Source organism: Callospermophilus lateralis, chromosome 13 (assembly GCF_048772815.1).
Source record: "Callospermophilus lateralis isolate mCalLat2 chromosome 13, mCalLat2.hap1, whole genome shotgun sequence".
Classification (NCBI taxonomy): Eukaryota; Metazoa; Chordata; class Mammalia; order Rodentia; family Sciuridae; genus Callospermophilus; species Callospermophilus lateralis.
This window is the reverse complement of record NC_135317.1, coordinates 95416258-95442012: the sequence shown is the minus strand read 5'-3', so window position 1 is coordinate 95442012 and position 25755 is coordinate 95416258. Positions and strand designations below refer to the sequence as shown.

Genomic DNA, 25755 nt, shown 5'->3' with positions numbered 1-25755 from the left:
GGGCACAATTCAGGAGCCACTTGTCAAAAGAAACTAACTTTATTTTTAAAACCACACATGCCGAACAAAACAGCTCCTCAGGAAAAAACCCTCAGAGCCCTATTGCCACCACCGGCTTCCCACAAGTCACTCCCTCAACCACCAGCCTCTCCACCTCCCACAATCCTCCTGCTCTTGAGGCCGATTGGCTGGGTTGTGTGGGCGGAGCCAAAAAAGTCCCCCAATGAGCAGCTCCGTGGCCTAAAAGGGCAGGGAAACAGCCCAGTGAGCATCACCGCAGAGGAGCCAATCAGCTAGATGTTGCTGGGGCCGCTGTGAGCCAATCATCAGCTGGCAGTCTGAAAGTTTGCTGGGGCCCCTTCGGCTGTGGCTCTCAGCAGGGCATGATTTGTATCAGATAGTGATGTGATATGAGTTGGATTTTTACATATCTTTATTTTGAATTATGCAGATTAAATGAACATCCAAGCAGTAACTGGAGCCCCCAGCTGAGCTATTTTGAGTTTCGAAGGTTACTGCGGAACCTCACGGCCCTTCAGATCCGAGCTACGTATGGAGAATACAGTAAGGGCCTGGGAGAAATGAAACTCTCTTCTTGGGTGTTAGTGTAATTTGGTTTTTGCTCAGAGTCTGATTAAGTCTAAATTTTTACATTCTAGAAATTTCTCAAAGGGGAACATTCCTCTTTTAAAGAGGTCAGAACCGGTAAATGAATAATGATGATATCACCTCTTTATAAGAGTCTCTGAATTTCCATGAAAGCTGATTGTTGAGGAAAATAAGCTACAACACCTGGGTGTATTTCTCCAGCTCAGAAATGGCTCTAGGGCACATCGGTTCATTCCTAGACTGGCCCTTCCTCTTGGGTTGTACTTACTGCTGCCATGTTTAAACATCCTCGTGTATCCTGTTAATTCTCTTTTTTGAACTTCATATGTTGGGGCCTCCTGGTTCCAGCTGGAATTATATAAAAGAGAGTTCCAGTGTTTTTTAGCCCTCTGTAAAAAGGAAGCACGGCTGGCCTGCCCTATTTCCATGTCACTAATGCAGCTAATAAGGCAGGAAGTGGAGAAGGTGTTTGCTAGCAATTTGCTGAACTGTTATTATGTGCATTACAACATACTCTGTCATTTAATTTCAACACAAATTTAGAAGATAGATAGCACCGTTCTCTTGCGAAGTTGAGGATATGCAGCTGTGGAGAGGTTAGCAATTTGCCAGTTAATACAGCTTGTGAGGGTGGAGACAGAATTTAAACCATGATTTTTCCAGCTCCAGAGCCTGTGTGCTTAGTCCCAATTCTGTGTGACACCACCTGTCAGGAGTGGAGAAAAATAAAATCTAAAAAGGCCTGATTTCAGATATTCTTTATTCGTTATTTTTTCATATTTTTGGTACCGGGGATTGAACCCAGTGGCACTTAACCACTGAGCCACATCCTCTGCCCTTTTAAAAAATATTTTATTTAGAGACAGGGTCTTGCTGAGTTGCTTTGGGCCTCACTAAATTGCTGAGGCTGACTTTGAACCCACAATCCTCCTGCCTCAGCTTCCCGAGCTGTTGGGATTACAGGCGTGCACCACCATGCCTGGCTTGATTTCAAATCTTTTAGCCTCACCACTTGCTACTTCTAGCCTCTCCTCTCTATTGCAGGTACTGGGTACATTGACAACGTGACCCTGGTTTCAGCCCGCCCTGTCTCTGGAGCCCCAGCACCCTGGGTTGAACATTGTATATGTCCTGTTGGGTACAAGGGACAGTTCTGCCAGGATTGTGCTTCTGGCTACAAAAGAGATTCAGCGAGACTGGGGCCTTTTGGCACCTGTGTTCCATGTAACTGCCAAGGGGGCGGGGCCTGTGATCCAGACACCGGTGAGTGAAATGACACCTGGACCAGGTGACTGGGGGTGCAGCCAGGTGACCACAGTCTCCTGTGAAACTTAAGAGCGGAGTGAGGAATACTACGCCTGAACTCATTGCAGAGATGGGGAAGGATTAGGGAGAGGCGGGCTGGAGTCGGGGAGGATGGACAGGGCGCCTTATTACACTCAGTCCTTTTCATTAAGGAAATGCCACAAGGTTGTGAGAAAGGTGCTAGGTTACAGGAAACGGCTGTCTGTCCTGGTTCAGTGCAGTGGGGGAGTGGGTATCAAGTTCCAAGAATTGTGTGGGGAGATCAGAGGCAAGTGGGGGGTCTCAACAGGGCAATCCATGGTGTCAGGCCCCAGAGAACAAGGGACAGTGTTAAGTTGTGGATAGTGGAGGCAGGGTACATTGCTTAGCATGGAAGAGTGAAGCTGAAATTCAAGATCTGGTAGAGGGCAGGGGTGAATGCCAGTGCCCAGTACTGGGAAGGAAGGCTGTGGGCTTACACACGACCCCTGCTCCTCTGAAGGAAACGCATTATCTGACCCTGCTCATTTCTCTGCCCCTCCATTCTTCTTCTGCCTCCCAGGAGATTGTTATTCAGGGGACGAGAATCCTGACATCGAATGTGCCGACTGCCCCCTTGGATTTTACAATGATCCCCATGACCCCCGCAGCTGCAAGCCATGCCCCTGTCACAATGGGTTCAGCTGCTCGGTGATGCCCGAGACAGAGGAGGTGGTCTGCAACAACTGTCCACTCGGAGTCACTGGTAAGACCACAGGCTTGCTCTGCAGCCAGCTTCTTCCTGTCCTGATGCTGTGAATCCATGTCAAGAGAATCTACTCCTAGGAATTTTCTAGAAAATTTTAATGACTTTGGGTTAATCTAAATGTGCTTATTCTAAAGATAAGACTATCTTGATACCAAGAGGGGAGGTGGATTGGGCAAGGACAGAGAGCGCAGTTACGGGAGGAAACATGGACTCCTGTTTTGGGAGGTTTGGAGTTAGAAGATGCTGACCAAATGCATAGTTTGAAATGTTTTTAATGACCCAAAGTAAAGAAGGAAGTCTTAGGGACTGGGGTTGTAGCTCCATGGCAGAGCGTTTACCTAGCACGTGTGAGGCACTGGTTCGGTCCTTAGCATCACATTAAAAAATAATTATAATAATATAAAATAAAGGCATGATGTCATCTACAACTACAAAACATTTTTTTAAAAAAGGAAATCTTAGTCACCTCTTCAATGTCACATCCCTGTGCTGGTCAGTCTGAAAGAAACCCCAGCAGCGGCCTTGTGATATCTCTAGACTCTCACCACTCCTACGTTGCTACTGGCTTTCCCCAAAACAACCAGTTAGGCCTCCTAGCGATGTTGCTGTGTTCTACAGTCTGTGGTGACTGTGGACGGGGTGGTGCCAACCCTGTCATGCACCTGCTTCTGACCCGTACTGTTCTGGGGTCACGGAAGAAGCACGTTTCCCTGGCTCTCTGGGGGTGCCTCTCACTTTAGGCCTCTCTGCCTGGTCTTGCTGCCAACAGATGGCCATCTGGCCTTGGCCATTTGTTCCTGTTCTTTCCCAGGCTCTCGCTGTGAACTCTGTGCTGATGGCTACTTTGGGGACCCCTTCGGGGAACGAGGCCCGGTGAGGCCTTGTCAGCTCTGTCAGTGCAACAACAACATCGACCCCAGTGCCTCTGGGAACTGTGACCGGCTGACGGGCAGGTGTCTGAAGTGCATCCACAACACAGCCGGAGTCAACTGCGACCAGTGCAAACCTGGCTACTTCGGGGACCCTTTGGCTCCCAACCCAGCAGACAAGTGTCGAGGTAGGACTGCGCTCCCTTACCCCACAACACACACACACACACAGATTGCGTCTATGTGTACGTGTGTGTACAAGCTTTCCCTGTTTACTAGGGAATGTCATGATGCAACTTTGGTTTTCTGATCAAACCGTCCCAGAAACAGCCCACCTTTCTCCCTCAGAGGTTGGTCTTAAGACTGCTTTCCCCCCCACCCCCAACTCCGAGGAATCTGGAAGGCAGAGCCAGAGGCTCTCAAATGGTTAAAGCTGGGTGGGAGATGTAAAAAAGGTCAGGTTTACATTCCTAAGTGGAAGAGGAGATAAAATGGAGCCAGGACCCATGCCCAATCCCGAGGCGAGTAGGGGGAAGTGGCTGCCAGACCTCTTACTAGAGAGTAATGAATGACTTGAGACCAAGCCTGAGCAAACTGCAGCAGGGAGGGGAGGGGCTGCAGAGAAGTTTAAGAGACCCTCTCAGGAAGTCTGCATGCTTGGGTATGGAGGGCCACTGTTGAAAGTCCTCCAAGGGAGGCTCAGCTTCAAAGCAGTAGCCAGGACCCAGCATTCCTAAGGGCTGCTTCAGATCAAAGCACGGATCAGATGGGTCCTCAGCTCTCCTTTGTACGGGTTATATTTCAGAGGCAAGTTCAGATCTAGAGGGGCAGGCCTGCCCCAGACCCTCCTTAGTCCCAAAGGTCCCAGATACCTTGAGGAGCAGAACTCAAGAGCCTGTCTCCTGTCAGAGCCTTAGGCCACAGTCTCCACCTGGAAAGGCCGGAGCATCTCTCTGCAGACGGGGCCTTCTTACCCAGGAGCATGACAGGACTGACTTGTTCGTGGGCCAGACCAGCCCTGACCCCAACTTAGAGTTGGCTATGATGTTCTGGAAAATATCCTGTGATAAGAAGATTCTAGATGACACCAGTGGTGCTGAATTCAAGTCCGGTTTTGTGACATACCTAGTGCATTGTGCTGATCACGCCAATTAATCCCTCTAAACCTCAGTGTCCTCATATGTTTGACTAACATTTAACTTAAAATGTTTGCAAAGATAAAATAAATTGGTATATGAGAAAGCACACTGTAAACGCTGTATTTCTAGTTATTCAGTGTTATTAATACTGACAATTTATAATTCCAAAGAAATTGGTTTTCATTCAACTATATATTATCAAGCACCAACCATATATATAATGTGGGCCTAGATACTAAGGTTATAATGATGAACAAGTCAGTCCCGGGTCCCAAGATCCTTGTATGATGGTAAGGAAGTCACAAATGTGTGTGCAAATAATGGTAGTACACCCCCCAATCAGTGGGGTTTTTTTAATTTTTAATGTTTTGATTAGTTATACATAACAGTAGAATGCATTTATGTACTTTGATATATCATACATGGGTGGGATATAATTTCTCATTTTTCTGAGTGTACATGTTGTAGAATCACATTGGTCATGCAGTCACATATATACATAAAGTAATAATGTCTGTTTTGTTCTCTATCTTTCCTATCCCCACCTCCCCTACGCTCCCCTCCCTTCACTTCCCTGTACCTAATCTAAGGTAACTCTATTTTTCTCTAGTGCCTACCCACCACATTGTGAATTAGTATCCTCATATTAGAGAAAACATTCGGCCTTTGGATTTTTGGCATTGGCTTATTTCACTTAGCATGATATTCTCCAACTCCAACTACTTACTGGCCAATGCCATATTTCATTCTTCTTTAAAGCTGAGTTATTCCATTGGGGGGAAATATATATATATATATATCACATTTTCATTATCCATTCATCTATTGAAGTACACCTAGGTTGGACCCATGATTTTGCTATTGTGAATTGAGCTGCTATAAACATTGATGTGGCTGCATCACTGTAGTATGCTGATTTTAAGTCCTTTGGGTATAAACCAAGGATCAGTGTTTTGAGAGCACTGAAGATAGATAGAATCACTGGGATCATTAGAGCAATGTCTCACTTACTGTTCTATTTTTGACTCCTAAAACAGAACCCAGCATATAGTAGGTACTCAATAAATTTGATCAAATGAATAACAGTACTACTTTCTTACTGTTTCCTACATCAAAGGCAGATCCTACATCAATGGTGTAGATTTCCTACATCACTGGCTTTTTTTGAGCTCTCACTGCAGCAGATTATTCAATCTCTCAGAGCTCCCATTGCTATCTGTAAAACAGAGAGAGATGTTTACATCTCACACATAATAGGCCCAGAAGAAATGTTATTTACCTTGGGAGCAAAGACAGTAAAATATCCAACAGGCTTACAGTTTAATGAGAGGAACCACCGTAATACCTTTTCATCCACACACACCAAACAAACTTGCAGGTGGGTCCTGAGATCTACCTACTTTGGGAATGTGCTTGAAGGCATAGCCAAGGACTGAATCTAACCCAAGACACATGGCCAGGGCCACAGACGACTCTTCCCCATTGGAGACTTGATCTTCTCCCTTTCTATCTTAGCTTTACCTTCAGTTGCTGGGATGTGTTTGACGAGCATGCTCCATTGTCTGTCTCTTTCTTTAGCTTGCAATTGCAACCCCATGGGCTCGGAGCCTGTGGAGTGTCGAAGTGATGGCAGCTGTGTTTGCAAGCCAGGATTTGGTGGCCTCAACTGTGAGCACCAAGCATTAACCAGCTGTCCGGCTTGCTACAATCAAGTGAAGATTCAGGTGTGCCTGCTGCTCCTAACCGCCTTCCACCCCACAGAATCGAACCTTTATATGCCCACCGACTGGTTCTGTCCTGGATCTAGGAGCCACCCCCTAGTCTCCTGAGGATGGGAAGTTGCTATCTTTGTTTTTGTTTTTGTGATTGTTGCACTAGCCAGGCACCGTGTCACCCACCTGTAATCCCAGTGACTCAGAAGATGGAGGCGGGAGGATCACGAGTTTGAGGCCAGCCTCAGCAATATAGTGAGACCCTCTCTCAAAATAAAAAGTTATAAGAGCTCAGGATGTAGCTCAGTGGTAGAGCACCCCAGGGTTCAATTCCTAGTACTGAAAATAGTAAATTTTGTTGTATTAAAGATATTCTGAATGATAATAATAATAATACAGGGTTATCTTCTTATATATACTATTTTCAAGCCCCCTTCTATAGATATAGTCTTGTTTGATAATCATGATGACTGAGTTGAGTTGGAAGATATTCTGGCCTCAGTTTTCACTGGTCAAAGAAAGTCTTGAAATACTTGCTATTTTTCAAAGTGATAGAGCCACCTGGAACTGGGAATCCCACTCTGTCTTCCAGATTCTGAGTTCAGTTCTTGCCATTATAATATGCCACTCTCCATCTAGACATTTTTCCAATAGAAACCCTTGTAAAATGAATTCAGAAAAACATAAAGCTCAGTGGTAGAGCACTTGCCTAGTATGTGTAAGGCACTGGGTTCAATCCTCAGCACCACATTAGAAAACAACAACAACAACAAATCCTAAATAAACAAAATAAATGTATTGTGACCATATACAACTAAAAAATATTAAAAACAAAAGCATAATCATATCAAAGATAAGTGAAGTCCAGGAGGGGATGAAGGCTTTGCAAACAAGAGTGACTTCCAGAAATTCCCTCATCCAAGATCCAAAGAAGAATGGACTTGAGGTTTTTGTTGTTATTATTAATTATTTTTTTTTGTCTGGAGTGAGGGGTTGGGAAATAAAATTCCCGAACAGAACTTCAAATGTAGAACACACTCAACCTGTTTTTAAATGTTGTCTATTGAACAAGCTTTCAGAGAACTTTCTTCAAGCTGTGCTGTAAGCACTTTACAAATATTAACTCATGTAGTGCAACTCATGATTCTGTGCAGTATCATTATGTTTATTGTCCCCATTGAGTAGATAGGGAAAGTGACTTGTCCCAGGTCACACAGCTAGAGTACTCCAGTCTCTAAAGTCTAAACTGAACCACCAGAACATAGCGAGCGTCTCTGGGTGTTTAGCTGCTGTCTCCTGGGTACCTGGTGCTGGATGTGGTCTCCATCCTCCATTCTGAGCCTCTTTCCTGTGTGGTTTCAGATGGATCAGTTTATGCAGCAGCTCCAGAGCCTGGAGGCCCTGATTTCCAAGGCTCAGGGTGGCGGTGGCGCCGCAGTACCTGGCTCAGAACTGGAAGGCAGGATGCAGCAGGCGGAGCAGGCTTTACGGGATATTCTGAGAGAAGCGCAGATCTCAGAAGGTGAGAAAGGCTGACTGACTTCCCTTTAGCCAGAAGAGGACTGATGTCTAGAAAGAATTGCTAGACGCACATCATACACTCTTCCTTGGACACTGGTTCAGCAGGTGTGTCCACCAGCCCTTGCCCAGGTAGAAGGGCTGTCAGTGACACTCCTCTGAGACCTGCATGATGGATCTTCAAGAGCAGTTTGCATGTGTGTTTCTATTGGGTATTTATCATGTCGCAACGAGCCAGTCAACCCTCCATCATTTTAGATAGCTCTGTGCCAACCTGAATAGCGCTGATCTTCCCTCTTCTCTGGGTTCAGGTGTTAGTAGGACCCTTAGTCGCCAGCTGGACAAGGTGAGGAGCCAAGAGAACAGCTACCGCAATCGCCTGGATGACCTGAAGACCGCAGCGGAAAGGATTCGGGCCCTGAGCAGTCAGTATCAGAACCGAGTCCAGGATACCCGCAGGCTCGTCACCCAGATGCGCCTGAGCCTGGCGGAAAGTGAAGCTTCCCTGAAAAACAACGTAGGTTTGGCTGGGTTGGGGTACTCAGAACCACTGCTCAGGGACCCTCCAATAGCTCCCCCTGCTCACTTTCTGTCCCTCTGGCTTTTGGTCTACCTGGCAGGTAGTGGGACCTCTCTTCCTTGCAACAGTCACACCTATTCTTTGTGTCTTTGGCCTCCTACAATTTCCTGTTTGACTGCATCAGATTCTCTTTATTTATTTTAGCTCTGCTCATATTTGCCTTCTTAGCCCACAGCGTGGTATGTGGTAGTTGCAGATGTCAGCTGCATGAATGAATGAATGAATGAATGAGGAGGGAGAGAGTGAAGGAGGAAGGAAGTCGGGCAGGAAGAAAGGAAGTGGCCTAATAAAGACAGTTCTGCACATGGAAGAAAAATGTTGTCACAACAATTCTCCTAATGATGTAATTTGCAGTGTGGCAGGAAGGAGGGATTCGATTGAACACTCTTCTGTTTTTGAATAAAGAAGGCTATGGTGACAAAAATACAAGCAGATGGGTAGAAGATAAATAAAGGAAACAAGAAATAGAAATATGATGAAGAAATCACATGTAAAAATAATTTATTCCAAGGTTCCAAAAAAATTTTTTTTGTATAAAATACAGAAAAGAAATAAAAATCCCCTATGATCCTATTACTGCTAAAGAGCTGCTGTTTTAACTTGATATATGCTACTGGACTTGATAGAGAGATAAGAATGTACATGCATATATTTTTAAATGCATCCTTATCTTTATAGATACTTTTTGGAACTTGGAGTTCTACTTTGTTCTTATCTACACATTCTTTTTTTTTTTTTTTTTTAACTGTGTGCTCGTGGTGGATTGAGACTCTCTCAGTGTGTCAGGGTGTGAATCTGTGGCCAATGACAAGTGGTTCTCACACTTCAACTGCACCTGCTTAGGCTGCACAGTCAAATGCAAAGTCTTAACTAAGTCTCCTTTTTCCACAGAAAATTCCTCCCATAGACCACTATGTGGGATCCAATGGCCTTAAAAGTCTGGCTCAGGAGGCCACAAGATTGGCAGACAGGTGAGCAGCAGTGAGGGCACCTCTGCTCCAGGTGGCTCCTCAAGGCTAAACTTGAACAAGACTGTGTGGTATTCAGAACCCAAGCACCAAGTTCATTCCCTCCAGCCTCCTTTGCAGCCGTCTCCTGCCTTGAAGCCATGTTTTAACTCTTGGCTTTTAGTATACGTAGGTGGACCCTGGACGGGGTCCTTGGCCAGAGTTGGGGGGTGGGAGTGTTTCTTTCCCAGACTTCTCTGTGACTCACAGTATGGCTTTGGTGTCTGTCTGATGTGATTCCTAGGAGCCTGTGAAACGAATTAGCCTTTGGAAAAGGAAATCCTGCAGCTTTCAGGGACTCCTAGGGTCCCACACCAAGCCTGGGAGTGAGGAGCAAGGAGTTGTTTGCTATGTGTCTGCAAGTGTACAGAGGGGCGCTTCCTCCTAGAAACCAACTTGCAGGAGCTTGCTAACAGGCAGCTCCCTGGTGCTTGCCTTGACTTTAAATCCTATTGTGTTTTAGAGGTCTGCTCAGCGGAGGGGCTGACCATGCTAATCTCAAGAAGAATGCAGTCAGCAGAAGGGGGCTGGCTTGGATTTTCATAGTCTGAGCTGCCTCCAGAGCCCTGGTGTTGTTTGTTTTGATTTTTTAATATCACTTTGTAAAATCTGGAAAACGGAGCTTACAGGGGACTTTTACTCACAAGCCTGTTCTATCAGTCCTGGGCTCAAAGGAGTAGGGAGTTGGACCTGGACAAAATGAGATCTAGGGGTTTCTCCCTGCAGAAAACAGTTGACAGGGGCAATGTTCTGTCACCCTGAGACTGCTCCCACTCCTCCCCAGGGGCCACCTCCACTAAGCGTGTCACATACAGAAGAGACCATGGGGCCTGAGACAGGAGGCAGAATCTCCAGAACACAGGCTTCTTGATGGTTCCTCTAATTCCATCGAATCTGGATTTAGTTTTTTTTTTTTTTTTTTTTTTGGCTTTTCTGAAAACCAAACCAGTCTCCTTACTCTTCTCCCTTTATCTACACGAAAGACAGAAAGGGAGCCCTTTTGCTATGAAAACTAATTCTTCTGTTTCTAATCCTTTCAGCCATGTCGAATCAGCCAGGAGCATGGAGCAACTAACAAGGGAAACAGAGAAATATTCCAAACAAGCGCTGTCATTGCCCCACCAGGGTCTGAGTGAAGGGGGTGGAAGTGGCGTCTGGGACAGCTCTGTGGTACAAGGACTTAGGGGAAGGCAAGTTTCAGTGGGCTCTCCCTCGGCCCATAAAACCTGGATCCTCTCCGTACAATGCACCAGGCTTCTTTTCCAATGTATGTTGATAAGAGGGACAAGAGAATGAGCTGGTTACTTTGGGGAAAGCAAATATCTTCAAGGCTGGAAGAAGGTTGATTAACCTTAGTAAAATTTCTGATTAGATTGAGAGATTGCAGGACTTGCAGAAATGACCACCCTCTACGGCGTATGAATGGTATGTGCAAACACCCGCTTGATGGTATAAGGAATATATGAACAATGTATTTATACTACCAGGAATTAGGAAATTTGGCTTGGATTTTTCCACCCCGACCTCTATAAACTGTGAAGCTTGTTTTTAGATTGTGGCAAGGGTCACATATCTCACACATAACCTTGTTTGGCTATTCTGGGTGTTCTAATTATGTACTTTTAAAGTAACAGGATCAATTCTGGCTTTTATAAAAGGAGGTGATTCTTACCACATTCCTGTAATATCAGCTACTTAGAAGACTGAGGCAGGAGGATAGCAAGTTTGAGGCCAGCCTGGGCAACTTAACAAAACTCTGTCTCAAAATAAAATTTAAAAAAGGCTGGGGATTGTAACTCTGTGGTAGAACATGCTCAAGACCCTGGGTTCAATTCCCAGTAATAGAAAAAAAAAAATAAGTTTTGAAAGTCCTCTTTCCCCTCAACTCTCTTCTCTTCCTCCCCACAGATTGGAGAAAACGAAGAACCTGGCCCAGCAGTTATCAAGGGAAGCCACCCAAACTGACATGGAAGCGGATAGGTCTTATCAACACAGTCTTGGCCTTCTGGATTCCGTGTCTGGGCTTCAGATAGTGGATGATCAGACCTTTCAGGTGAGGGCATCTTGCCTGTGTGCTTGATTACGAAGGGCCAAAAATGCTTCCTTCACTAGGGATTCCATCATATTGTTCAACGCATTCAGCTTTTTCTCCATGTTCACAGTATTAGCCAGCGTTTCGTTACTACAGTGAGATTCCTGAAGCAACTATCATATTGAGAGAAAAGGTCTATTTGGCTCATGATTTTGGCATGGTACCTGCATTGGCTCAGTTCTGGAAAGAGTGGCGGATGGCACGAAGAGGGAGCTGTGTCAGAGCAAAAGTTCACCCCTGAGCCAGGAACAGAGAGTAGAGGACAGGCAGGATTGCGCACCCCAGTGACCTAAGGACCTCCCTCGCAGTCCTCCTTTCCAAAGGCTTCACGGCCTTCCAACAGCACCACTGGGGACCAAGCCCTCAACAGCCCCCACATAGTCAAACCACAGCATTTATCCTTCTTGCTTTAAAGTAGGAAGAGTGCGCATGATTCTTATTATCCATCTTCTTATTCTTAAACCCCAACTCTTACACCCTTGGACTTTTCATCCTGAGCCTTTTAGTGGGTAAAACCTTTAGAGCTCTTCCCTAGTTCTGGGGACTGTTGGAATGTGTGGGGAAGTACTGTAAAGTTTGGTGCATCTCTCTGTACAGAGGACTTTTGTTAGCAAAAGTTTTTGCATCATTTCTGCTATTAATCCTCTTCACTGTTCCCAATTTATTCAGTGAAGAAGAATCCACTTTCTACTTGCAGCAAAAAGCACTCCCAGTGATTTCCATGGACACACGTTCCCATGAATATATAAACTAAAATGATAAAATTGAATAAATAGAAAGGAACACACACGCAAAACCTGTTTGATGCTTGAGAGCCCTGCTGCCGCCTGATTTCCCTTGGGCACAGGGTCTCATTTCTATTAAGCTTTGAGCCTGGATGGTTAGGGATGGTTTTCTTGACTTCTGAAACCTGTTGTTATTTTCAAATACTGGTGCCAGGTCCTAACAAGGCTGGTGTGGTAATGGGCAAGATTCATTCACTTCTTTGGGCCCACAGGTGGAAGCGAGGAGAATCAGACAAAAAGCCGATTCTCTCTCTAGCCTGGTGACCAGGCATATGGATGAGTTCAAGCGTGTGCAGAGCAATCTGGAAAACTGGGAAAAAGAAACCCAGCAGCTCTTACAGAATGGAAAAAATGAGAGACAGGTATCCTTCTGTTAATTCGACCGTTCAATAAACACGTATCAAATGCCTACCATGGGAAGAATATGGCAAGAAGACCTATTAGAAACTCTAGTTTCTAATGGGCTCACAGAGGGAGGAAGTGAGACAGACCTTGATGTAATTAACTCCACCCACTGAGTCAGCACTCAACCCTTGGAATAGGACCCAAGCCTCCTGGGTCTAATTTTGGTCTGTCTATTAGCTTGACTTCAGGAAGCACCTAGAGTTTAAAATGATTTGCAAGACTATTCCTGTCCCTGTGGGTGGACTAGAAGTCTCCTTAGGTGGCACATGTGGTTGGCTTATAAAGTTTGCTCCATCCCAGATTGTAGAGAGGTTGCTCCAGTACCCCTAGACTGTGCGATGAATCACAGCACTCTGTTGTCATGAAGAGAAATGTGTCAGGGTGACTTTGCCAGAAGGAATGTACTTTCTCTAATCTTGTTCTGTCTATTTACAGAAATCGGATCAGCTGCTTTCCCGTGCCAACCTTGCTAAAAGCAGAGCCCAAGAAGCACTAAGTATGGGCAATGCCACTTTTTATGAAGTTGAGAACATCCTAAAGAACCTCAGAGGTTAGTGCTTCATGGTCCAGGTCACCTGAGTATTTTAAAGGTAGTGTCATGGCTGATGGGTTTTGAGTCTTCATGTATCTCTTTAATGGTGGGCAGATTGGTATATTTTTAATAGATGCTTAATAAATATCTTTCTAAAGAAAAAACTCACTAATATTCAATGTAAGTAGTGGAAAGAATTGACCTAAAACTCAGAAGGCTTGAGATCCCCTCTTTGCTGGGTCTGGTGACCTGGGTCAGCTCATTGTGTGACCATAGACAGCTCACATACCCTTTCTACACCCGAACATAAATGATTGATATGATTCCTCACAGATCCAACATCTCATTGCTCTACAGATATTTTCCTTTTTCTTTTCTTTCTTTCTTTTTCTTTTCTTTCTTTCTTTTTTTTCTGTAGCTTGATTGGTTCCAATATGGAACCCCTGTGGTTGCTCTGTGGAGAAGACAGAGCCCCCTTTGCCATGAAATCGAGACCTCAGGAGGTTTGGGTGATGCCTTGACAATTTGGTTAAAATTTTAGGATCTTCCGTAACAAATAAAAGATGGGCATTCCTAAATTTTTCCAGTTTCCTTCATTGAAAGTCCCTCTATGCCCATTCTACCTAGCTCCTGATTCTTGTCATTGACAGCTTAGGACTTAAGGCTCTGGATGGAAGCTTTGGGCCTCAGTGATTCTGCCTGCTTATTTACTGGGGTCTTGATTCTCTTGCATGGTGGGGACTCGTGACTAACTCTGGCCTCTGGGAAAAGAAAGAGTAATCCTTGCCTCACTCCCCCACCCCAGTCTGTACTGACACTCTTTCAGGCATTTCTCGCTAAACCAGCAGCCCCTCTCGCTCATTCCCAGGTTGTTTTCATCTGCAGGGCAATTTCCTTCTTTATTTCAGAGTTTGACCTGCAGGTTGAAGACAGGAAAGCAGAAGCTGAAGAGGCACTGAGGAGACTCTCCTACATCAGCCAGAGAGTTGCAGATGCCAGTGACAAGACCCAGCAGGCCGAAGCAGCCCTGGGCAGCGCCTCAGCGGACGCCCGGAGTGCAGAGAAGACGGCCAGGGAGGCCCTGGAGATCTCCAGCGCGATAGAACAGGTAAAGAGAAGTTGAGGTGCAGGCTGGCCCAGGCAGCCCCAAACACGATATTGTGTGTGGAAGGGGAGAGAGCACTGGGCTCATTTTGACCCTGATGGCTCCGAGCCTGTGGTGGTCCATCATTGGAGCCCCAGATCCACATGGCCATCCCTACTGTCAAATTGATTTGTGGGACTGTAATCAACCAAGTGTTAGAGATCCCATTTTCAGCTCCCTTTGGGACAGTTTTGAGAAGAACTACTCAAGATTGGGTTGTTGTTGGTTTGTAGGACTGAACCCAGAGCTGCTCTACCACTGAGCTTCATCCTCAGCCCTTTTTATTTATTTTGAGACAGGATCTCCCTAAATTGCCCAGGCTGGCTTCCAACTTGCGATCCTCCTGCCTCAGCCCTCCTGAGCAGATAGGATTGCAGGCACCGTGCCTGGCTCAAGATTGTTTTTATGTAGACTGTTGTATTGATTTTCCAGAGCACAAACTTTTTTGGCTTAAAACAACAGATATTATTTTCTCTCAGTTCTAGAAGCTAGAAATCCAAAGTCAATGTGCCAGCCTTGCCCCCTTTGCAGGCTTTCAGGGAGAATCTTTCCTTGCCTCTCCCTAGCCTCTTGTGGTACCCATCAGTCCTTGATGTCCCTTGGTTCGCATCTCTGTCCCTCGAATCTCTGTGTGTGCCATCACATGGTGATTCCCACCTCTGGGTCTCTGCCTCTTGTTATAAGGACATCTGTCACATGGGAATAAGGACCCACCATGCTCCAGAATGACTCATTGTAGTTAATTACATCTGTAGCTATCCAGGGTCCCAGGAAGGCCACATTCTGAGGTGCTGAGATTTAGGCCTTCAACATACCTGTTAGGAAGTTAACTGCTCAACCTGTAACACCTATCATCCATGTTTTGATACCAGATGATGAGATTCAGGAGCTCTAGAGCTTTTATGCCAGTCCATATCCTGTGTCTGAGGTCTACTCACTCATTTTTCTCTGGCCTCACTTGGCCTGGTGCTGGGGAGAAGACCCAGTGCGCCTCTTCAAGGAGCGCTCAGTGTAATGGGGCATATGAACAAGCTACACCAGCAACCCACGTGTTAAGTGCCACAATAGCAGAGATGCTCAGCTGGAAGAGGGCCTCTTAGCTCTTAAGCAAGCATGACTGCTAGAAATTTTATGCTTCTAGAAAGCCCAGAGGGATCTCTAGAAGTATCTGGGCTATCTGACCTCACTTTGAGATCACTCAGTATCCTGCAAAAACAATTTCTAATGTTAAGCCCCTTGAGTGTATGACCAACTTCATGTACCTCTCTTCATACAGCTTAGAGCACAGGGACACCAGCAATTTGAAGCTTACTAATACTTTATTGAGGAAGTTATTGATACGCTTTGTCCTTTTAAAAACGAAAACTCCACACGGGTACCCTATTCCTTCTCCCCACTGCAACCTCAGCTGCCTTGGGGGTCCTAGTAAAATCATTCAGGAGACCACAGCAGCACAGGAACATGACAGAGAGCCACGTGAGTTCCCTGTCCTTGGACTTTCTCAAATCGTTCCTAATTGTGCTCAGCGTTTGGTGACCATCACACTGAGAGGGAAGCGGTATCTCGGTGCTGACCCTCCCAGCCCCTAGAGACATACCCCAGATTCTGTTGTTTGGGGCAGAGCTTAGGGAAGGGTGTATCCCCAGTTTGACTCTCTCATTGTTCATCCAGCTGACCCATCAGACCCTGGCTGCAGCTGTATTTTTTCTACAATTGTCCTTGGGATGTTTTTGAACCTCACTCCCCTCTCTCCTTCCGTCCCTGGCTCCTTTTCTTCTCCCAGGAGATAGGGAGTTTGAACTTGGAAGCCAACGTGACTGCAGATGGGGCTTTGGCCATGGAAAAGGGACTGGCCACTCTAAAGAGCGAGATGAGGGAGGTGGAAGCAGAACTGGCCAGGAGGCAGCTGGAGTTTGACACGGACAGGGATGCGGTGCAAATGGTGAGCCATGGCTTCTTCCCCCGGGGATCCCTTTAAAGTCACCAATATGGAACATGCCCATCCCAGACAAGTCTGTTCCTCTTTCTCCTCAGGTGATGACAGAAGCCCAGAGAGTTGATACCAGAGCCAGGAATGCAGGCGTTACAATCCAAGACACGCTCAGCATGCTGGACGGCATCCTACACCTGATAGGTCTGTGGAGTCTCCACAGCCCCCTGGGAATGGGAATCGCCACTTTCCTTAAGGGTGTCTGGAAATTTGCTTTATTTTCAGGTCCAGATACTTTAAGCAGTCTGCTTTGTATTTCTGGACTCTTGTTTTACTGTCTCTAAAATGGGTCACTGAGTACCTATTGCACTTAGAGGTGGAGGTCTGTAGATTGAAGAAGTGGTTGAATGTATTCTGGAAACTTTATAGGAAAATTGGACAGTTTGAGAGTCCTACTGTGGAGGCTGACCTTCATCCTGAGAAGCCAGTGGACAGTTTTAAGCAAAAGAATAACATTGTTGTTGGGTAGCTGATGCAGGGGAGCATAAAGGGGGGTTGGACAGGAGGCCACTTAGGATTCTTCCAGTCTGAGGCAGCAGGAGTGGTGAGGGGAAGATGTAGAGGTGGACACTCCCGGTCTGTGAAGTGAAGGACCACGTGCTGATTCTGCTGTTCACCACCCCCAAACCCAAGGGAAACTGTAGTGAAACCGGCTAGGGAAACCTGAGCTGTCTGGGTAGATGACGAGAAGAAATGCAGACAGTAGATCCACAAGGTACTGCAACATTTTAGGATAAAATAGATCCAACGGTGCAGTGTGGTAGAGAATCAGGTTTCCCGAGAGAATCACTCCCAGAAAAAAAACAAAAAAAACAGAAAAACCAATTTTAATTAAAATTCTGGATTTAGGTAGAGCGGATATCAAATCCTCATTTGGCCTATTTAATCAAGCGTGGATTGCAGTGGCTTAAGAAAGTAGGGATTTGGCCACAGATTCTAGTGACACTCAGAAAAAGGCTTAACTCTACTTTTCCAGTTCAGTAGAACAACTTTAAAGCCCGGTTTTTCTGTGGAGGATCATCATCACCCTGAGAGACCAATGTAGTCAATGTTGTTCTACTAATGGGTCTGCTTTGCCACCCAGTGAAGCCCCAAGGAGTGAAATACCCTGCGTGGATCAAACACTCCCCGTTTTAGCAGCGTTGTTAGTCTCCTAAAAAGGGTAATGAAACTAATGGAGCCTTTAAAGAGAAAATGAGAGAGCGGGGAGGGACGGGTAGTGGGGATCATGAGGCACTTGCTATGTGCCAGGTGCTACCCTGGTGTTTTTTCATGGTGTAAGACCATTGAAGTCTCATAAGAGTCCTAAGAGGTGGATCTGATTATTTTTGTGATTCTGTTTCTTTTTTTTTTTTTTGACCTTTATTTTATTCATTTATTTATATCCACTGCTGTGATTCTGTTTCACAGAGAAATCAACTGAGGCTGCAGATCCCATGGTAAATTGTGTAGGCAGGATTCACACTGAGATTTCTTTGCCTCGAAAGTTCCTCTTCTTTTCTAGTAGCTCACGGTACTATCCCATAAATCTTTTGTTTCTTCCCAAGCTTGCTTAGCTTTCTCTGCATGTCAGAGAACCCTAAATTCTTAAAATCTCCCCTGCCCCATGAAGGATAGATTCACTGGATCAATATTTTTGTTATGTTGTTGCTTCTACCCCCTGTGTCCTCCTGAGTTCTGGAGCAATAACTGATTAATTGCTCTGTGTATAATATACTCAGGCACTGAAATACTACCACTTCAGCCCAGACGTGGGAGGCAACCTGACCCTGAGTTTAAGTTGACTAAGGGCCACTCAACCTAATTGAACTAAGCAGGACTGGCCGGGTTCCCTTCATGCTGACATTAGCTTTTATTTAATTTATGGGTAAAACATACCTGGACAAATGTGATTACATTTCACATTGGGAATAAATGGATACCTAGCCAGATTCCCACTGTTTCAGGCCAGAAGAAAGTCTTACATCGTTTTCTAACAGCTGGAATCCGTCCTCCTAATAGCAGAGCATACCTTGGCCTCTAGAAACCCTGAAGCTCAGCCAGTTTCTAAAGATCTTCCAATAGAAAGCAGGGAGACGTTTCCCAAGGGTGACTCCGAAAGCAGAATTTGGGGTTGATTCTAATCCCAGGGGTGAGCTGTGGCAGGCAGACAGCGTGGATCATGTTTAGACCCCTGTGACCTTCAGCCTTCCTCTTTGAGGGCACGATCTTTCGAGCCTAATGTGAAAGGAAAGCTCCAAACTTCGTTTTGCAGAGCTACAGTTCCAGAGTATTGAACTGCGTTGTTGCGTTCTACCTAACAAATAACTATACTCAATCTTTTTCTAGATCATTTCTAATAAAAATAAGCCTTTTAAATGCATAGCAGACTATTTGCTCTGGGCAGGTGGAAACAGGCATCTGTTAAGAGTGCAGAACGGCTCTCATGCCAGTGCCAAGGGATCCCACGCCAGGGGATCTCACTGCAGCTTTTCTCCTTCCCTCAAACAGACCAGCCTAATGCTGTGGATGAAGAGCGACTCATCTTATTGGAGGAGGAGCTTTTCCGTGCCAAGACCCGGATCAACAGCCAGCTGAGGCCCTTGATGGCAGAGCTGGAGGAGAGGGCACGTCGACAGAAGGGCCACCTCCATTTGCTGGAGACAAGCATAGATGGAATTCTGGCTGACGTGAAGAACCTGGAAAACATTAGGGACAACCTGCCCCCGGGCTGCTACAATACTCAGGCTCTTGAGCAACAGTGAGACACCTCCGAGACTTCTCAACTGGGATTCCTGGGATACAGATCTGAGGGCTCAGGAGCTTCCTCGTGTGGGTGGGGTGGGATGGGGATATTGGAACATGTTTAATGGGTGTGCACAGGTCAATTAAATCGGACCCCATCCCTGAGACTGTGGCCAAGCAGACGTTTTGTGGCACCAGGATGTACTATTTGCTTCCTGTGTAATGAGGCAAATAGCGCTGGGTTTGAGACTGACTGATCAAGGCTCTCAGCACCCAAGAGTAGACTGGTTGGAAGGAAAAACTGCACGGGCAGATGTTTGCCTCAGAAGAGTCATAAACTGAGTCCTGGAATCCAGACAAGTGCCACTGGATTATAGTTATCTTGTCCTGCAAGTAATGCAACTAAAGGAAAAATTTTTGACTTGGCCCACGCATCAAATCCTTCCTAATGTGAGAGCAGAGAGTGAGATCCTATCACACTGTGACCAGGGAAGTACTGGTGCTTTGTGCTGTCCGCCGTAAGCTTCTTGTTGACCAGAGTTCTTCCCACTTGCCGCCCAGCACCTGAGCAGGACTCGACTTTCAGGCTGGAAGAAGTGAGCAGTGATGGATTGAGGACCTGCAAGGTTGGCCTGTTTGGAGCAATGGTGCCTGCTGGTGACCTGCCACCCTCGTACCCTGGGCCTGGGAATGATACCCTTTCTCTTAATGATGCCATGGCATCTTAGAGACTATGTTTTTATTAAAGCATCTCCTACCAGCAAAGCAAACATTGGGAAGGTATTTACTTTTGGATCTCAAAGTGAGAGAAAAATGTCATTTGGGCATTGAAAGAGGTGAAATTATCTCGAAGTTTTATTAGTCCTAGTTCAATCCTACTTTTTAAACACTAGAAATTATATGTCTCTATGTGTTTTATTTACTTTCCCTCTAGCAGAGAACATCCCTACTTATTCTTGAGCTGGGTAGAATCCATCCTTCCATTCATCCTTCCAACGTATATTTATTGAGTCCCTACTGTGTGCAAGTGTGGGTGATTCAGTTCTGACATAGCCTCTGCCCCACAGAGCTGAGCGTCTAGTGAGGAAGACAAATGTCTTAACTTTTTTAAGTTTAAACTTACGAACCTTGCTCATCACAAGTGGTATTTATTGCCGTCACCCCCTTTGTTTTGCAACCTCCTACTCAACAGAACATGTGTTGCAAGACATTCCCACGGGGCCACTTGAGTTTGAGCGAAACTGGAATGGCTCTGGGTTATCCACACTGCCGCACATTCCAGCCGTCCCTCCACCCCTTTCCACAGCTGATGGAAGTGGACTGTTGAGTCATAACACCGGTGGGAACTGCCCAAGGATCCAGAAGCTTCCACCCCAACCCAGGAGACCTTCAAGCTGCCTCGCTTCCATATTTCCTTGGCTGTTTGTGGACTGTTTTAAAATAAAGAATTATCATTAGATGCTTGAGTTCAGTTTCTAATTTTATTAAACTCTAAGCCTGAGATTGAAAGAACCAAAACAATGGGAATGAAAATACCACCGACATGTCTCTGGGTCCTAGAGTTACCATCTTTAAGTCCTATTTCCAAGTATCTTATTTGGCCCTTTGCAAGCACAATAGCATGATGAAGCTTAGTGGATGCTCTATCCTAAGCATGGAGGTTTATTTCTAGAACAATGCAGTCTGGGTTGAGGGTGTCGTTGATGTTCTTGCCATCTTTCATCCACTCTAAAATGAAAGGAACATTGGAGTTAGTGGTACATAGCTCATGTTCTTAACGAATTAAAATCCAACAAATTAAGATGTTGATTTGGCTATCTACCCACGTGAGTGAGGGAAGGATTCTGCTTCTGTTCACATTGACCCCCAAATTCTGATGAATCTGATCACTTTGCTCTGACTTTATAATCCTGACGTGGCCTGCTCAATCATACATCCTACAAATTTCTTGTAATTAACTAAATCCCAGAAAATGTGTCTATATTAATTAGGGTAGATTAACTGCTTTGCCACAAAGAGCTAAAGAAATACAATAGCTTAAACAGAATACGATATTTTTTTCTTTGTCCCGTAATAGACCAGGTAGGGAGCAGGCTGGCAGAGTGGGACTCCATATGGTCATTTCAGAGGCTTTGCTTCTTCTACCACGTGACTTCTGAGGTTGCCTTTGCATTGGGGAGGGGCAGAGTTGTCACCATTCCAGCTGGGCAGAAGAGAGAGAACCCGGAGGGAAGGGGCATGTGGGAGGTCTCTGTGGGCCAGGCCTTCACGTTCCCACTAAAACCCACTGTTGTCTGAAACACACTGTTATGACCTCATCTCATTTGCCAGGGGTCTGGAAGATGCAATCTCTTGATGGAAAGCCATTTCTCAGGGATAATTCTTCATGAGAGTTCATTATTGATGGACTATCTGTCTCTGCCAAGTGCAAGTTAGACTCCACATTCTAGGGATCCTGGTGAAGAATCCCGTTAGTTAATAGCCAGGCTGCAGGCATTCAAGAGAAGATTCCTGGATGCAGTGAATTGTTCAGGAAGTCAAAAGAAGGTCTTTCCTGACAAATGGGACATGATCCCCCAGGAGAGACTGGGAAATGGACAAGTGACTCTTGGGACTCCCTCATCTCTGAGTACCTGACAAATAGACCCTGAGAAGAAGAGGATGTAGCTTACAGGCAGCTTATCCAGGACCTGGCCACTGGTTGCCAGTCTTGGCCTGACCCTGCCAAGTTAAGGGATTTCTTATCAGTATCTAACCTGTAGTGAAACATTTCTCATATTTCTCCTCAGACAGCTTTCTGATTGATTGTGCTATTAGTAGCCATGACTCAAAGTAGAGGAGAGGGGGTTAGAAATGAAACCGCCCATAGATTACAACTTGTTAGTGTATGTGTTTCTGATCTTATCCCAGGAAGTGGTTTCTTTCCAGCACTTGTGGGGAGGCTAGACAAAATGGTAAGAAGATGCGTAGCTCAGTCCAGTGTTTGGAACAAATCTCAAGGGCCAGGAACATGTTTATCATATCCTAGTGTTTTGCATGGTCATAGGAATGTAATGGGTTCTTGCCGCACATAGAAAACAACGAATAGACTTTTCCTCTGCCTTCTTTGTAGCGTTGGCCACACAGAACTTCTTAGGAGATCCAAAGATCTGAAGCATACTTATGGACCGTAAGGAAAGAAATACATATGTATATGTGTGTTAATTCATACTTAGTGTAAACATTTTAAAGTTAGTATAAGTTAGCAAATTAAACCAATATTTATACTCAATTTTAAACATGCTGTCATCATTACGCATTCTTAGGACAGGGAAAAAAAGCAGTGTTTAGGTTTGTGTACAAAGTAGCAAATATAAACTCAAGTAATCAATTTACAAGCATATCAAGTATCACTAAGATGTGCCACAAAACCCACATGGATCCACACAAAGCCAGATAATCCCAATTTAAGAGGGGAAAAAGGAACCCTAAGAACCAAAGTGATTAAAAAAAATTTTTTGACAAACAAGTTCCTGACTCTGAAGTGAGCTGGCCTAAGAGGGGACTGCCATTTCCCCTTTAAATCACCTCTGATGATTAGCCAGTGCCGATCACCATTTAGACCAAAACCAATACAGGATGTAAAATTAAAGATGAAATAAGAATGAATAATTTCAACAGGGTTGAGCAATGAACAAATTATTCACTTTTATTTGCTTACATTGCCAAATTATAATAATTTCTGTCTTAGTTAAGATCTTTCAGGCCAAATTCATTTTAAATTTTCATAACATGTTTTTAATTCATAAAGTACTAATTTCATTTAAGAACCAAATTTAAACAATCCTAGACCATGTGGGCTAATCAGGATCTAAGATTTCATTTTATTTTTTTAAACCGAGAAAACTTGGGCATGATTTACAAGTCTGCTAATTATTCTTCCTGTTATTATCCTTGGGTGTGGTTTTATATACTACTTCTCCTCCTCCTCCTCCTTTTTCTTTTATCTTTTTTTGGTATTAGAGATGACTCAAGGGTGCTCTATCACTGAGCTCCATCCCCAGCCCTTTTTATTTTTAAAGCATCAGAACCTCCTCCTCTTCCTCCTCCTTCTTTTTAAGTTGTAGATGGACACACTGCCTTTATTTAATTTATTGATCTTTTTATGTGCTGTTGAGGACCTAACCCAGGGCTTCACTTGTGCTAGGCAAGCACTCTACCACTGAGCCATAACCCCAGCCCCCCAGTCCTTTTTATTTTGAAACAGAGTTTCACTAAGTTTGTGAGGATGGCCTCAAACTTGCAATCCTCCTGTCCCAGACTCCTGAGTCATGGGGATTATAGGCATGTGTGCCATGTGTAATATCAACTGAACCAGGCAGGAAATATCTTATTATAATTATTGTCTCCCATCAAATAAGATTATAAAGAAAAAGTGATTACTTCTCAGAGCAACACACAGGGGAAGGTTCTAGACCAAGACACAAGACTCTAGCAGTAGCATTGTCTTATTTATTAACATAATTGAAACATTTTGCTGATAAAACTCTTGTCCATGACTATTCTAGCAACAAAATTTTACTCAAAATATTTCACTGTGGAAATGGTATTGCAACTTGAATGTAATTTTTATTGATGATTTGATTTCCATAAAGCAAAATTTACTCTTAAAATGGCAGATAGATGACCAAAAAGTGATTAAAAAAAAAAAAATAGAAAGCTGCCTCCTCCCCATACCAACCCTCAAGACCACGAGGATCGTGCTGAGCTCTGGGCTTGCGACTAGACCGAAAGTGGTGGGAAAGAGCTGTACCTCACTCCTTATCAGTGGAGCAGACGAAACGGACACTCCAAACTCACGCGACAAAGAAACCACAGGAAGAGTTAGTTTACAGGGCAGCTACGGGAAAGTGCAGACTGGGTGAATTTGGCAGATGCATCATCACCACCACGATGCTATTTCTAAGGTGTTCTAATTTTATGAGCTACAAAATCAGTCCCTGTTTCCATCCTTCCCATCTCACCTTGTTCCCATCTTCTCCTGCCATAACCTTGGGAGAGATCCTGAGCTTTTCATACTTGACGGTTGTGTTTCTGCATTACTCTTTTGATAAATAAAACATACACGATAACATGCTTTTCTCTCTTAGTCCCCTAAAAATGCGTCTGTGTATCCGTCTGGGGAAGAGAAGATTTGGGTTGTAGTACAAATTTCTCCCTGTCATTCTCTGCCTTTTGCTGTCATTTGATTATTGAGTCTTACTTTCTTCTCGGTTCCACCGGCAAGTTCTTTGATTCTGTCTGAGAAGCTGGAGCTTTTAGAGCACACTGGGGAAGCGGGCCAATCTGAGACAGGAAGATCAGTGTCTCTAGAAGCTCCATCTCTGGTTTCAGGCACTTCAGTAAGAGACTTTCCTCCTGGTCTGATGTACATTCAAGGAAAACCAAAGCCAGTAGCCCAGAGGCTGCCTGGAGCTGGGGAGTGTGAGACTAAGGAGACTGCTAGCAGCACAGAGCCCCCAGGGGGTCATTCCTTCGGGAGAGAGTCATTGAAACAAATGGTCTCCCTCCTGCCTGTTCTGACATCAGCCACTTTCAGAAACATGGGAGTGACGCAGATTATGGATAGCAGGAAATGAGGCTCCAGATCCCTCTCAACATGATTAATCCAGCCTCTGACTTTCTCACTATCTCTGAGCCATGCCATAGTACCTTGGGTTGGTCTTTATAGGAAGGACCACTCCTAGAAGGAAAGTCGGGGCTTAGCAGTTATCCTGTTGATGCCTGGGGTGTCACTTGAAACTCCATCTTTCTGGTGGTGGCTCTGACTGGGTTGCAGTCACAGTGTCCTGTCCTGGCCTCAGAAAGTTCTCTGATCTCCCCGCAGCAAAGGAAGAACAGAGTGGGAAATGGACAATTCTACCTGAAAGGGGATTCACTTTGCTTTCATTAAAGGAAAGCGATTTTTAACACAACCCCTGTGCCATACCAAGAAGTAACCTGCTCCATCTGCTGCCTAGAAATCTACTTCTCCTGTACCTGTTCTTTTCCTTGGTGCATCTCACTCTCCCTCCCACTCCCACATGTCCTCCTGCCCCCACACGGAGGGTACAGAGTCAGCCTGGTTCCTTCTTTTGAGTAGTCAACCTGATGGCGTTTGACCAGAGTCCAGCAGAATAACAGAGTGGACCAAAGGAACAAAAGGAATCTAGTCTTTCTCAGGTCTGCTCGTGTGCATCCTCATAAACTCTGTCCATAAACTTCAGGTCCTTGAAAACGCCATGCTACCCCAGGACACTCAGCTCCATGTTTTCGTCTGTGTCGGGGAGTCAACGTCCTCTCATCAGGCTCTGCACTTGCCGTGTGACCTTGGACCAGGCACTAATCCCATGGATCTCTGCTTCCTCATCTTATAGAAGAAAGTGTTGGAGCACATGAGTTCTGATGTTTTTTCAGTTTCTCATTCCATGGTTCCTAACCCAAGAGACATGAACAATATTTCCCTTTCTTCCTTTGAAGGTTATTTCCATAATTCAAGAGCCATACACCTCCTCTGGGTGCCACTCTGTCACATTCCTCCGTTGAATCCATTTCCTTTTCTTGGAGGCAACTGAAGGGTACTGTAGACATGAAACCCC

General features: G+C 45.1%; 1 protein-coding gene across 1 annotated transcript in view; it reads left to right on the top strand.

Annotated features, from left to right (window-relative positions):
* The window catches only part of Lamc2 (laminin subunit gamma 2), a 59569-nt gene extending 38972 nt beyond the window's left edge, over positions 1-20597 (top strand). The window contains exons 8-23 of the mRNA XM_076831342.2: positions 452-564; positions 1654-1872; positions 2456-2638; positions 3453-3698; positions 6228-6373; positions 7724-7883; positions 8191-8396; positions 9351-9430; positions 10507-10656; positions 11375-11519; positions 12556-12705; positions 13184-13298; positions 14189-14388; positions 16208-16366; positions 16459-16558; positions 18905-20597. Of these exons, the coding sequence (XP_076687457.2) occupies positions 452-564; positions 1654-1872; positions 2456-2638; positions 3453-3698; positions 6228-6373; positions 7724-7883; positions 8191-8396; positions 9351-9430; positions 10507-10656; positions 11375-11519; positions 12556-12705; positions 13184-13298; positions 14189-14388; positions 16208-16366; positions 16459-16558; positions 18905-19158 (2626 nt within the window). The 3' untranslated portion in view covers positions 19159-20597. The remainder of the gene's footprint in view (positions 1-451; positions 565-1653; positions 1873-2455; positions 2639-3452; positions 3699-6227; positions 6374-7723; positions 7884-8190; positions 8397-9350; positions 9431-10506; positions 10657-11374; positions 11520-12555; positions 12706-13183; positions 13299-14188; positions 14389-16207; positions 16367-16458; positions 16559-18904) is intronic.
* The last annotated feature ends 5158 nt before the right edge of the window (positions 20598-25755 follow it).